The 14,105-nt window shown below is 41.1% G+C and overlaps 1 protein-coding gene across 1 annotated transcript in view; it reads right to left on the reverse strand.

Annotated features, from left to right (window-relative positions):
* Nucleotides 1-46: 46 nt before the first annotated feature.
* trpm7 (transient receptor potential cation channel, subfamily M, member 7) overlaps nt 47-14,105 on the reverse strand; it is a 41,088-nt gene continuing 27,029 nt past the window's right edge. The window contains exons 22-40 of the mRNA XM_074667267.1: nt 12,676-12,850; nt 11,577-11,709; nt 11,283-11,461; nt 10,936-11,068; nt 9,702-10,498; nt 8,647-8,735; nt 8,359-8,455; nt 8,142-8,218; nt 7,997-8,034; nt 7,759-7,787; nt 7,340-7,393; nt 5,529-5,573; nt 5,278-5,343; nt 4,080-4,363; nt 3,601-3,683; nt 2,614-2,819; nt 1,585-1,636; nt 1,242-1,348; nt 47-997 (exon numbers count right to left, since the gene is read on the reverse strand). Coding sequence (XP_074523368.1) covers nt 885-997; nt 1,242-1,348; nt 1,585-1,636; nt 2,614-2,819; nt 3,601-3,683; nt 4,080-4,363; nt 5,278-5,343; nt 5,529-5,573; nt 7,340-7,393; nt 7,759-7,787; nt 7,997-8,034; nt 8,142-8,218; nt 8,359-8,455; nt 8,647-8,735; nt 9,702-10,498; nt 10,936-11,068; nt 11,283-11,461; nt 11,577-11,709; nt 12,676-12,850 — 2,757 coding nt within the window. The 3' untranslated portion in view covers nt 47-884. The remainder of the gene's footprint in view (nt 998-1,241; nt 1,349-1,584; nt 1,637-2,613; nt 2,820-3,600; nt 3,684-4,079; nt 4,364-5,277; nt 5,344-5,528; nt 5,574-7,339; nt 7,394-7,758; nt 7,788-7,996; nt 8,035-8,141; nt 8,219-8,358; nt 8,456-8,646; nt 8,736-9,701; nt 10,499-10,935; nt 11,069-11,282; nt 11,462-11,576; nt 11,710-12,675; nt 12,851-14,105) is intronic.

Here is a 14,105-nt window from a genome sequence, read left to right on the forward strand (position 1 = left end):
ATCACTTAAAGCTTTTAACATTTTATTTGTTTAAAATGATGTCCAGTACAAAATGTATACAGTAATACCCTCACGTTTGTCAGTTCCCCTGAATAAAATATTTTAATCTGTTCAGCTCATGCCGGATAACAGTATCTATAAGATACACACGATTGTAATTTGCTCATACAATAGTTGATGACAAAGATATAGCAATAGTACCTTTGTAACAATAAAAACTATCAGCAATATTTCGGTGGACACACTTTTGATCCAATAAAATTACATACATTGTTCTGTAAAAGTTGCATTGCAATCTGCCCTTACTTTACAAGATTTTTAATTTCATGTATATCTTTTCATGAACTACGAGACAAAAAGTTGTGATACATTTATAAAAATGATGTGGTGGCAAACTGCAGCTTTGCAGCGACTGAGCCCCAGCGGGCTGTCCTCTCTGCAGCCACTGTAACAGATATACAATGCACTTAGATTTGTTCTTTTTCTTCTTTTCTTTTGTTAAAACAAGGCAACTTCTCAAACTCCACAATAAATAATAAACCCTCTGCAATGATATGGTACCTGTCAATATATCCAGTTCATATATATTTATATATACTGTACACATAGAAACTCATAAACTTATACAAAATAGGTTTAAAACTTTTTTTTCCTTACTGATGTAATAAAAACACAAAAAGGTTAAGATGGTTGAATTGTGTTCGACACAGCATTTTGGTGCGACCAACGAAAATATGACACAGTCTGCATGCACTGGCTTGTGTGGAAACACAGGTGTGACTCTTCCAGTTAACTGGGCGCGCCTCTCAGCTTCTTGGCTTTGACTCAATGGGATCAAAACAGTGTTGTCTCGTGTTCCTTCATCGTCCCCTGGCTTTGAGCGATCACAGCATCAGCCGCATTGACTGGCGAGACCCTTTGACTCCGCCCCCGGAGTTGGAGGGGTCATCTTGTGGAAACGTCACCTTCTCTGGTGTGTAGTCATTCCGCTTTAGATCTAACAAACACGAAATAATAAATAAAGCCCACATGATGTAACACATAAGATGTTTTTTTTTATTATCATAGGAAGTCCCAAATCAGTGGCTGCAAGAGCTGACCGATACTGTTCATGGACACAAGAGCTGTATGATTAAAAAAAAACATTTTGAAGAAATATCTAAATGATCCAAATGCTGCCATGAAGCTTGATTATTTTCAGCACATTTGTGATGAATAAATTAAGCAGCAGCTGTTCTCACCAGGAAGTTTGAGTTTCCTGCAGCAGGAGTTGCAGTGATGTTTTGCTCTGAAGTTTCTTATGGCATCATCCCCCAGGTTAGCCGGCCCAAATATCATATCGTATGACCTGGAAAAGCCAAAAAGAGAAAGCAATCAGTGCAAATGAATGTTATAATTAAATTAACATAGACAATAAATGCATTTGGTTTTGATCAACTAGACATATTTTTAGGTGTTGTTTGGTCAACAGTAGAAAATTTAATAGTGTAGAAAGTCAAAATAGTTTCGGATAAAACAAGAAAGGACAATTTATCCCCAGTTTAACTGAGCTACATATGAATGTACTGAGCATGAATGACTTACCCCTTCTCACCGCTCTTAATGACGGATGGATCTGTCAGAATCTCTCCGACCCCTGCAGAAAAATGTGCCGAGTTATCATGACATGAACTAAAATACTATCGCAATGTTTTGAGCTGTGTAATACTGAAAAGTAATTTATTAGAGCAATGCAGGATGCATCACCATGTGTACCTTAATTCATAAACAGACCATCTTTTTAGCTACGATACCTTCATGACCAACCGACGCTGTGGAAAGTGCCATTATTACTTTATATGAGTTTGAGGATCATTGCTTTTTATGGCTCATTTGTTGGTCAAGGACACCAAACTTTCTGTGGCTTCAGTGATATTTTTACTACTTTTTCTCCTGTGTTTGTCTGGAGATCCTACATGTAACCATGGCTGCATTGTTTACATGTGAACTCAGCTGTTAGCAGCCTGTAGCATGTCAATGCTAACTGGTGCAAGACCTGATGTCTTCCCACAAGGTGAGGAGAAGGAGGTGAGGATGATGTGCTGGTTCTCAGGTGTGAGCTAAGAAGTGATGACATGGACCCGTCCTTCCATCCATCGTTATTGGGAACGTAAGATTTATCTCCAATAAGATGGAAAAGCTAGCTGTGCTAACCCAGCAACAGAGGGGATACCAGAGGGCAGAGTAGCATCATGCTATTCACAGACATGGCTAAAAGAGCTAACATCAGACACCAACGCCACATTGGGAGAGCTTCTCCTGCTGTGAGCAGACAGGATCCAGGAGACAGAGACTGAACAGACTGCTGAAGAAGTTCAGTCCTGGACCCTGTGGAGGTGGAGGCTGACTGAACTGGAGAATGATGGACAAGCTGTCATCATCTATTTTCTTATGGACCTTTTTGCACTTTCTATACACTTTCTTACTTTTGTTTTCTTGATTGCTGCTGTGCCTTCAATTTCGTTGTCCTTGTTACAATGACAATAAAGTTCTATCTATTCTATTAAAAGAAAAACCCTCACTGAAATATACTCTGTGGACATTTGTAAGCAGACTGGGGATGATTTGTTTTACCCTGCAGGTCGAGCACCAGCAGCTCTCCGCGGGTGTACTCGTAGGTCCAGTGACTAAAGGCCAGCATGGTTTCCTCCAGGAGGTTTGTTGGGACGGTCTCATCTCCATTGTTGTTGTTGAACTTCCTGAACTCCCCAGTGATGCACTCTTCTATAGCAAACCACTGTCCAGCAGAGTGACAGTAGAGCAGAAACACCTCGAGAAACCTTAACGCAAAACACACACACAAAAAAGAAAAATAAGTTGTCACTGTTAATTTTAGATGTTCGAACCTTTTCATAAAGACTTTTTTTAAAGTCAGACTGGAGTCTTAATGAAAGTGTCCTGAGATCTACATAAATATGTCTCTGTTTAATGCCACAGCCGGCTGTCTGAACACAGACTCAAACCAGTTAATCGACACAGATGCATGTGTTCATAGATGTAAGATAAAGGGATGGAGGTTGTTGACATGTAACTCGCCTCTTTTACAGCTGTTTGAAATGTCTCTGGCCTTGCCAAACCACAATGACTCAAACTAAAACTGTGACCCACATATGATTTAGACTGATTAAAAAGAAAAAAATGGCGCCACATTTTATCTGTCAAAGTATTTCAAGGATGTGTTTTTCTGAACTTGAAAAGCTTACTGTGCAATAAACTGTTTACGAGTTTGTGAGCACTTCTTTACCAATAAAATTCATCCACCTGACAAGTGTGGCGTATAAATTTAAAGTGACAGGGCACGACACACCTGTAACTAGCCTGACTAATAGGCACCTTGATATGTCAAACCTGTCAGCTGGGTTGGTCCTCTTGGCAGAAAAGGAGCATTCATTGACACGCAATGAATGTGAAAAAAGTTTTTTTAAAGAAACATGAGAATAAAACTTGTTTAAGGCACCAAGAACAGGTCTCAAAGTTATTTTGATGTAATGTGAGCAAATGAAACCAAAAGTACTGTGTCAACATCTTCTTCAGAGAGTGTCCTCATGTCTGTGATCATACCTCGGTGAATATGGGATGGTCTTCGGCCTGATTTGGTTGAAGGCAAATGTCAGCTTCTGAGCAGCTCTCTGTTGTTGAATTTCCTGTGGTGACACAAAGGTGTTACATGTATATCATTCAATGATAATGTAGTGGACAAATAGAAGTTAAAAGAGTTTTAGTAGTAATAACATCACACTTCAGTTTATTCTGTATCCTCTTACTATGAATGAAAAGTTCTTTAATTTTTGTTTTTATTTGCAAGTTTCTTGATTTTGTTTTTTTTTTTGCAACAGTCTACACAGCAAAAACTTTTTGAGTAGATCCAACATCTGTGCAAAAAAAAAGTAAGTGTCTAACTTTCTCAGATGAAATCTTTCACTCTGCAAAGCAAACTTCTTCTACAGGTTAGACGGGTTCTGTGGAGGCCAACAGCGTTGGGAACACTCAGTACAGACAGCAGCATGAGGAGTATGTCTGGAGTGTGTCTGCCGTCCTACCCTGAGACAAAGGTGCAGCACAGTGTCCTCCTTATAGATGCTCTGCCAGGTCTCGACCACCTCAGGAAGGAAGGATTTGACTATATACAGATGTCCTGGTTTCAGGATGTCGTACTCTGACCAGGTACAGAGCACCTTCAGAGCCCGTCTGAGGCCCCCGCCCATCTCCTCTTTGCCGAGAAACTCTATTTTGGCACAGAGGCCCCTCTGGGCCCAGGAAGACATGCTGTTGTTGATGGTGTTAGGGGAGCTCTCCTCCAGACGGTACACTGTCACAGGCTCCCCTGATGGAAAACAAAGCATCATGGTAGGGCAACGCATGAAAGAGGCATCAAGTTATACTTCATGAATCAAGTGTTACATTTCTGACTGTATGTCACATATTCTGACCTCGACCTTTTTTATTCTTATGCTTTACAAAACTCATAACAGCAACACACACAGCACTCTGTTCATCCAGCTCTGGCTCATACATTAGCATAATCATTTTTGAAGCAATTTTTTGCATTGCACAGATGAGAGAAATGTGTGGTTGGACAGAGTAGAGAGATTATATTGTGAAAATGAAAGGACTGGGTCAGATTTAATCGCCGTCTGATTCAGTTTAAAGTTACACCCTCTCAGTGACACAGTAAACAAGTTAATTTTACCATCTGTCTGGCGTCAAACTGGCATAGAGACAAAGTTTTCTCAGGGGTGTGTTGTCAAGAGCTTATAAACTCAGCTGTGAACATTAACTAGGAGCAGAGAGATTAAGTGTTCTGGTTTTAAACTTTTCCTTTAAAACTTTGTCTGTCAAGAGTCAGAACAGATCAGTAACAACTGTTCATAGTTAAAAACTGGTGAGAAATATCACACTGTAAAAACTGCTCTTTTATATTTTTTTGGCTAAAGTCTCTCAGCTTAACTTAAATAATCATTTATGAAACACATTTCTTCTTCATCAGAGGATTGTATCTGAAACACGAAGACAGCAGCATCTAAACATCACTTCACAGTCACACCCGAATAATTGAAGAGCAAACAGCTGCAGGCATGGGAGGCAACAACAACATCAACAATGCAGAAACCTTATCTCTGTTCCGATTCAATACTTCCTCATTCTCCAACCACGTACTACCGCCTCCTCTTGGAAAACATCCGGGAGTGTTTTCACCTGACCTGACACGTCTGAGAAAGCGATGTGGTCCACACTCACCTCTAGGGGGCACAGGGGTGAAGGGGATACTCTGGGACAACCTCATCAAGTTGTTGCGCTCAACAGCTGGAGAAGGAGAAGGGAATAGATAATAGAAAATAACAACAGACTGTCGAAAGGAGAAGTGAAATGAAGCTTTAATGATAACATGCAGAGTTAGGATATAAACACAACCTATGATCAATAATTTGTAGACTACAATACACCATTAAAGCATGAAAACACAGTAATCCATCTCCTCCATGTCTCACCTGAGTACTGGTAGCTCTCCATGGGCTTGAAAGGGGAGCCAATGGCTACAGAGAAAAAACATATATTGTGTTATGAACTGTTATAGAGCAGAAGTTGATGACATTTATGTATGATCTTCATATAAAACAACAAAGATCATTCAGCATACAGAAACATAACTTACTAGCAGAAAGTACCCAACTTCCAGCATCCACCAGTAGATGGCACAGTTTTCTTTGATTAAAATTACGGGACTTTATTTCCAAGCATGCATTTGATTCACTGATTTCAAGTCAGAGGATATAAATAGCTATGAACAGTGAATCAGATTGCTCCACATGGTATTTTGTTATCTTAGATGACTGCCAACAGTAAATATATTGTTCATTCAGCACTACCTGACTGTTATCAGTGTTTTAATTTTTTTTTTTTTTTTGCAGGAAAGGGCTAAATTAACCTTCAGTGTATTCACATTATTTTATTTATGACTCGATCTCAAAACAGTGGGAGACTTCACATTATAGAGTTGTGGTGCTTATGATAATCTGTACAAATGTCTTGTTCCGTTTAGCAACAATTAAAAGCAGGATCCCATAAAACTCACGAATAAGTTACACCTTTAATGCCTGTTTTGTCATCTGAGAAGTGTTCAAAACAGTATTTTGCCCAGAAGTTAACACTCAAAGATTAATAGAGAGGGTGACCTTTATAGCACTTCTTAACACTTTTCTCCCTCATTAGGTTGTAGTCATGCCCTTAAAGCCCCAAACTTTTTCCCGTCAGGGCCAAACAATTTTCAACTTTTTTGCAGAGGTGTCCAAACGTAAATATGTATTGTTTCCCAGAGAGCCACACATAACCAAATATTAATAACCCTTTCTGAGATCTTGACAGGAAAAAAAAATCATAAAATAAATAATAACACTTTTAATGAAATATATAACACTATTTATGAAATAAATAATAACTAAATAACCTTTTTTCAGGTTTTTCACAGAAAAAAAAGACAATGAAATATTAACGTTCTTGTAGACACCACTTTGCAGCTCTCTGTCATTAACTTCACTGTGAAAACCAGAAAGCAAGCAGGCTAAGAAACCGAAGTAAGTGATACAACACCTACCAGCACAAAACATTTCACTACCAGTATGGTTGTATAAATGGATATTTTGGGGGGGAGGGGTTTCAGATATGGGTGGAATAGAAAGTTATGTTCTATGCATGTGTAAGTCTCGATCACGTGGCCAGACTGAAAAAAAAAAAATCACAATGCGCCTCTGGTATTGTTCAGGGGGCCGGGCAAAATGTGGAGGTGGGCCATATCCGGCCCCCAGGCCATAGTTTGGAGACCACTGCCTTAAAGAGTACGCTGTGCACTAAAGTAAATAAACCTTGTGGAGTGCTGCTTAGATTGAGAGGACTTCTTAATGTAGGTCAACAAATGGAGGAGCTCTGTGAGCTGGTCACAGGTTGGGAGCTTGTCTGTACTTCACAAATTGAACGTCTTTAGAGGTAGATACTAGGCTGACGTCAGGTGACATTAAAATGACCTACACATCTACACAGAAACTACACATTGCTAAATGCAGGGGAATCTTCCCTTTTGTCTTATAGACCGGTCTGACTCGCATCCTTTTATTTATGGTAATTTGATTCAGGTTGAATATAAAATTTCCCAAGCTTTACTGAAAATACCAGGTACTAGTAAAAAACCCCTGAAACAATCTGTTATCAGAAAAGCTGAAGATCTATTTTATCTCTCCAGTGAGTAAAAGTATGAAACATGACTGAGTCTGTTTTGCTGTGTGGTGAGTGAGTTGGAGTTACTCACAGTCCTTTCTGGCTCCCAGCGGGGTGTGCCGGGGTGCGTACAAAGACACTGCAGCTGTAACAGAAGAAGAAGAAGATTGAGCCTTTATTCAATACATAAGATAAGATGTAAATATCTAATCATGCTGCAGGGTTGTGTCTCTGATCCTGATGTAAGGTGAAACTCAAGTAGAGGAGGAACATGAAATGCCACACTGGAGCCAAAGGGCTGGTGGGACAAAGACTCCATCCTTCAGGTGACATACTTTACTCCACTGAGCTAAAACCAGCACGCCTACTTTCACTTTGATTGTATCACATACACGCATGCATTAATTTGACTCAAAGGAAGAAAAAGGTTGAATGTCACTCGAAAAATGCTGCTGCTTGACCAGCTGATCAAGACAGGACAAGTCAAACAGACAAAACTCCATGGCTTACCTGTTAGTGTGTCTTCACCAGGGGGACGACTAAAAAAAGAGAGACAACAGAAGCACATGAGTTACAAAACAGATTACAAGGAAGTCACTTAATGAATTTAGAGCTAGAGGTGCACGTTTTCAAGTGTTTGTGTGATTGTAAATGAGTTACGACTTGAAAAGAGAGGAAAAATAGGTTGTGTGATTGCTGAAATTGTGTGTCTGTGTTTATCTTCTGAGTCAGTGTAAAGGACACTTACAGGCTGCTGGCTTGGGCTGATTTAACCTGAACTCTTTCCTAATGGAGAAACAAGAACTTGTTAAACAATGAGAGAAACCGTAGTTAATAAAGAAACCACAAAGAAACATGTTTTCACTTTGTACAGATTTAGAAAAACTTCTCACCAGCACTGCAGCTCTGGGGTCTTCATGGATGAGGATGTCTTCAGCTGACACTCTGCTTCTGTCCTTCTTTGTTAGCGCTTTGGTAACACAAAAAGTGATCAATAAAAACCGAAAGATCTGCACTGCACTACACAGGGATATCTTCTGCTGCTTTCTGAGCTGTTTTCTTTTGTTAGTGGGTGAAATGATTTCTTATCTGTAATGTTAGTGAGCTTACTGGATTCGGGGTGCAGAAAAGCTGGGTTCCTGTCAAACTCTGTGAAGCCAGCGTAGGAGTTGACTGCTCTGATAAGACCGTGAGCTTCAGACTGATGCTGCAGTAAGAAAGACGATGTAAGAAGGATAAACATTTTGAATTCTACAAAGTTCATTTTATTAGGCCTTCACAGTACTAAATCTAAGCAGGCTGTAAAAGTTGTTGAACTAAAATGACACATAAGGTTGTAAAAAATTCATACATGCAACTAAAACATGTATATTCATGCACACACACCCACACACAGACCTGGGTTCTGGTCTTTGTGGCCGGGCTCTGCTGTCTGCTGGAGGTCTCTTTGGATGGTGAAGGCTGGAGGTCAACACTGTCTTTGTGCCCTGAAAACAAAAACATTGTTAGGTCATGTTACCGTCACCTGATCAGCCTTTTCATTGTGTCACCAAGAATTTAAAAACAAAAAATCTTAACACACATTTTTCTTCCTGATGATTTATTTTTCCTTCACAGAATTAAAGCCCATCAGAGTAATTTGTTCACTACTCCCATTGTGAAAATTCAGCCAGTTGCTGTGCAGCATTCAGAGCACATCGAAAACATAATCACAGTTGCAAACACGTTTCTAACCCTCTCACCTCCACCTGCCAAAACAACCCTCGATCAATCCAACAGTCAACCAATCATTCATGCTGCATTCACATCATAACTGGAAACCTCAGAAATGTCAAGGAACAGAGAGCAAACTGTTAGAAGAGGGAAAAAAAGAAAGAAGAAGCTCCCAGCAGGTCTACACAGAACCTGATCAGGTCTGGAGACGCCCAGCAGACGCGGCCCTCCACTCAGGCTGAAACTCAAACCTCTCAGTGTGTTTGGCTCTCTCGCTGTGCTCCTCGTTTCAGGCAGGACTCCTGACCCGCTTTGACCTTCACGGCAGGACGCCTGAGAGTTGGGTAATCCAGGTTTTTTCCGTCCCCGGCTTTTCTCTCTCAGGGGTCTCCTGGGTGATACAGCAGGGGCACTAGCTGGCAGGCCTCTACTTGATGACTGGGTTTTTGGAACCGGTGGGACCTCAGTGTCTGCGCTCTGTGTCTTCAGAGAGCCTGATCTGCCCTCGTCATCGAGGAACGCATCGTTCACATACCCCTGACTCCCCCGCCTCCCCCTCTCCCCCCTTTCTTTACCCTCTGTGTACTCAGGCTTTGCAGTATAAGCAGGCAAGCAGGCAGGCCGAGCAGAGTCAGAAGTCTTAGACACAATGACAACAGTAGGATACACGCACACACACATTTCATCCTCCTCTTTTATCCTCGCATCCACACCAGATTCACCCGCTGTCTCATACTCACCCACAAAGGCCCCAAACTCTACTGTAGTGCTGTCGGGCTGGAGGGGCTGCTGGTAAAGCCCAGCTAGGGCAAGTTCTGGGTGGCTTGAGCCACTGGGCTGGGAGGGGGTGCTGCTGATGTGGAACTGGGCCCCAGGGGAGGGCACGTTAGGCAGGCTGGATGGGGAGTCGGAAAGGCCCGGCTCTTGTGGACGGGTCAGCTTACTCTGGGTGAGAGAGTGGCCTCGGAGACGCAGCTCTGGAGGGGAAATGGCTACAGCACTTTGGACAAAGGCACTGGGGCCTGCGCTGCCTGAGGAGCCAGCCTCTGCAGAAAGGTGCCCAAATAATCCCCTCCTCTCTGGACTCAATGCTGGGGTCAGGTTGGGGTCCAGCCCCAGTCCTGCTCCAGGGCTGGGGCCAATTCTCCGACTACTGTCCGTCCCAGCCCCTCCCGTGGCACCAATCCCAAACAGAGAATCTGCAATGTTGGCTCCTGCCTGGGGGAAAGAGGAGCCAAAGAAGGCCCCCACACTGCGTTTGCATATCACGGACGATTTGGAGTGGGGGCCAGTGTCTGTGGCCACAGGGGCAATGCTGGGGACCACGTTCTTAGAGAGACTGAGCTCCCGTGTGATCTGATTATGGACCTTGCTGGCCTCGGATGCCCTCTGAGCAGTGAGGGTCTTCAGAGTGTCCACAGTCAGAGCTGAGAGGTCCTGCAGGTGACCGATCTGGGAGTCCAGAGTGTGCAAAGAGCGTTTTATAAAGTTGACCTTGTTCCCGACCTCCCTCAGCTGCAGACACATCGTCTCAACCCTGGAAAAAACAAAAACACAAGCTTTGTTACCTAAAGGATGGATGGTATGTCCCTCTGGCGATCTTCAGGTACTGTTTGTGTGTTAAGTGTGTAACTATACTGTAAAGCTACACAGCAGGTTTTTTATTTCACATTGTCTCAGTTTTGTTTGTCTTGCTCTTAAGACACACACACCCTGATGATGCAAGATTAGAGTCAACACATGGGCTACGCCCAAATGTAATCACAAGGGGGCAGTAATGAGCTGTAATAAGTAAAAATAAATTTGAAAAAACACAACTAGTTAAAAAAACAGAATCTGAAAAAGCTGCTATTACAAAAAATGTCCAATGTGTGTGTGTTAAACCTTAATGATACCTGCTTTTTAATTTTGTAAGTAATCCACTGTTTCTTGCCCTGCTTCAGTTCTCCACAAAGTACAGAAAGAGTCACTCACCGTTCTGATGTGAGACGAATGCGCTCTTCACTCCCTGAGTGAAACTGATCATCTTTTTCATGAAAGTATGTCTCCACACACTGCTCCTCAAAATCATGCAGCTTCTTTTGGTCCTCCTCTGTGAGAAACAGCTCTAATGGAAACAAAGAAGGCTCTTGAGTTGATATTTTCTTTACAAACCCACTTAAGCATCAACACTTGGTTATTTATTTTTGTTCTGTTGCAAAAAATCATTAAAGCAACCGATCCTTTTATTTGTCTCGAGCATTATTGACAGAAACATATTCATTTCCTATTCTTCCTCTATTGTAGAGAGACATGAAAAAATGAGAGCAGAGTGATCATACTTGGTCCATAGGTGTGCTCCTTCTTCCTTTTTCTGCACATACAGAAGAGGGAGTAGATGTGACAGAGGAGGATAAAAGGAGGTGGGAGAACAGGCTTCTCATGGTAGGCCATAATGAAGTGGTAACGCTGGTACTTCCACACCAGATTAGAAATGGACTTCACTTGCAGATAAACATTACTGTAAAAGAGGAAGCAGACATTTAAAGGAAGTTGAGGGTGATAGTGGGTCTACAGAGAACCAGCATTACTCTGTAAACACAGCAGGGTCTCACAGTGGAGTGCTGAGCACTTACTTAAAGAAAGCGATGAGGAGGTTGACCATGAGAATATACTGTACAAAGAGGTAGACTGCTTGTAGGAGAGGAGTCAGCCACACTCCCGCTGCACACAGGGGCTTCACTGCTGTGTCACTGTTATTGGCACAAACTGTGAAGAGGAGGAGCCTTTGAGGATTAACACGCACATACAAACACATTGAAGACTACAGATGTACCAGTCAAATCCTCCTGGATATGCCGCTTCTTAAGACAATTTTAAACATAATGTTGCATCTATGATAACATTTAAAAAAAACATCTTGGACAAAAAGAGGGACACACTGTCCTGACTATCAAACCTGTTTTAATTTCCACTGTTTCATTGTACACAGACACCTATACTGTTCGCTACAGCTGCTGGAAACATTTACATTTCTATTTCATTTTATTTATATTTTACTTATACTTTTATGATAACCTAATAATTTCTAAAGGGTGAAATATTCTCAGTGAGAAGCTCTGCTCTTTATTTACGTTTTTAAGGATGATCATCTTGTTGATATTGTGTTGCTGCACACTGGAGGTATAACAAAGGACATTGTAACTATGATTTGTTGGGAAGTATTTCGAACTAACAACTCTATTTATTCTGCTTTTTGGGGAAGTCTTTTTTTCCTCTTATGCTTTGAATTACTGTACCTGTAATTCTCCATTTTAACTGTAAGACAAAGTCATGAACAATGTGATGAATTTTACCGGTTTGTGAAACCTTTGGTCTCCAACTCAGGTGATGGGGTGCAGCAAAGTATTTTGTTTTACCCAAAGCTTCAAATGCTCCCGACTCAAGTAGTACGTGTGCTACTTCAGTAAAATTCTTTCAGTTTAAGTCGAGGCAGTTGATGCTGTGGCAAAGCAAAAATACCCACTGTCCCCAAACAGACCTGGATTGGCAGCTTCTCTGTGTGACCCATGTTGTGTGACCGAGGCTGTGAGGGGGAGCAATGATTAAGCCATCGTGGGTTTTGATTTCCAGTGGTTGTTTTGAGTGACAATCAGCCGTCATGCTGTGGTGAGAAGCTTTGAATAAAACTGTTCTTACCCTCATAATCTCCCCTACCATCCTCATCGTCCTTACCATCGATTTCATAAGCATACACTTCCCCATACATCATCCAGTACGGCTGGAAGACCACATCTTTAGCCAGCGTCCAGCTGGGCTCCTCTTGTGGGTACAGAATGGCTTTCCTGGGCACGCCATAGCTCAAGAGGACTATAGCCATTATCACTACAATATAAAACATGTTGGCCACCTGAAAGAGATGTCAAACACACTCAATGAGATCATTACTAAAACTAGTTTTCTGTCATACTTGATTAAAAAAAAATTGTAGCTAGTGAGATTTTGTAGTGGACACACATCTTTTCTGGGGAACAAAATAAAAAACAGAATCACAATCTTATGTAATTTGTCTGTCTGCTACTTTTTGAATCTTCATGAATTTTGATCATTTCTGTGCTGAAATCCCCAGGGAAGACTATGTTTATACTGAACATTATATCACTACTTAACAGCTATGAAGATGTATGAAATGGAAACTGTGAAAGGGAGACTTCAGTGTTACAGGAAATTCATATTTGCTTTGTTGCAGATGCTCAATGAGAGGATTGAAACCATTTTTTGTGTCATGTCAATGTCAACATCATCTATAGGAATGGGAATTGATAAGATTTTGTCAATACTGATGCCCTTATCGATTCTGCTTATGGATTCCCTTATCAATTCCTGTTGTGAATTTTCTTGGTAGAAAAAGTAGCTTTACAGGTTTTCTGTGTCAACAACATCTAATTGAGTTTATACTGTAAGTGAATAAAATGTAATTGGTCTCTGAGTCTGGATATTTCTGGGCATAATTATACAGAAACAGGTAAAAATCGCACAAATTGTGATGTTGATGTACTGTGTTGTAATATATTAATAATTCAAGTAGGCCATCTAGTGTCAAAGTGGTTACAGCAATGGTTTAAGTTGTTTGGAAGCTTTCCGTAGTGATAAAGTCAACCATGAGCCTTTCAATTGCCTGTTAGCTTTTGATATTTAAAATTCTCAGTATTTTTTACAAAGAGTTGATGTGATGTGTTTCTGTGATGACAGTTGAAATTCTATTCTGAGGCTGAAGTTATACTGATGTATGCTAACTGCTAGCATATCAATGCAGTTTCCCATATACGTTAGCATCAAGCTTGCGCTATTTTGTTATTTTGGTAAATAAGGTGATTTATACCATTTCAAATGTACTGAATATGAATCTCCTGAGAGAGAGTAATGTACTTTTCTTTATGAAGTCAGTTCTTCAGTAAAACTTCAAGCTGAAAATCCTGACTCAGAGTTTTCTTGGGAAACGTTATCTAACTGCTAAGCTAAGATAGCTGCAGCAAACTATTCTACGTAAGGTCTGGCGGCTCCGGCACAATGTAAAGAGTTGATAAGGGAATCGACAAAGGCTAACAATATCAATGGATTGAAACATTTCTTATCAATTCTCAACAGGAACCGGTTTTTGATTC

Source organism: Halichoeres trimaculatus, unplaced genomic scaffold (genome assembly GCF_033239565.1).
Source record: "Halichoeres trimaculatus isolate MK-OKI-2021-1 unplaced genomic scaffold, fHalTri1.1 fHalTri1_scaffold_3, whole genome shotgun sequence".
NCBI classification, from domain to species: domain Eukaryota; kingdom Metazoa; phylum Chordata; class Actinopteri; order Labriformes; family Labridae; genus Halichoeres; species Halichoeres trimaculatus.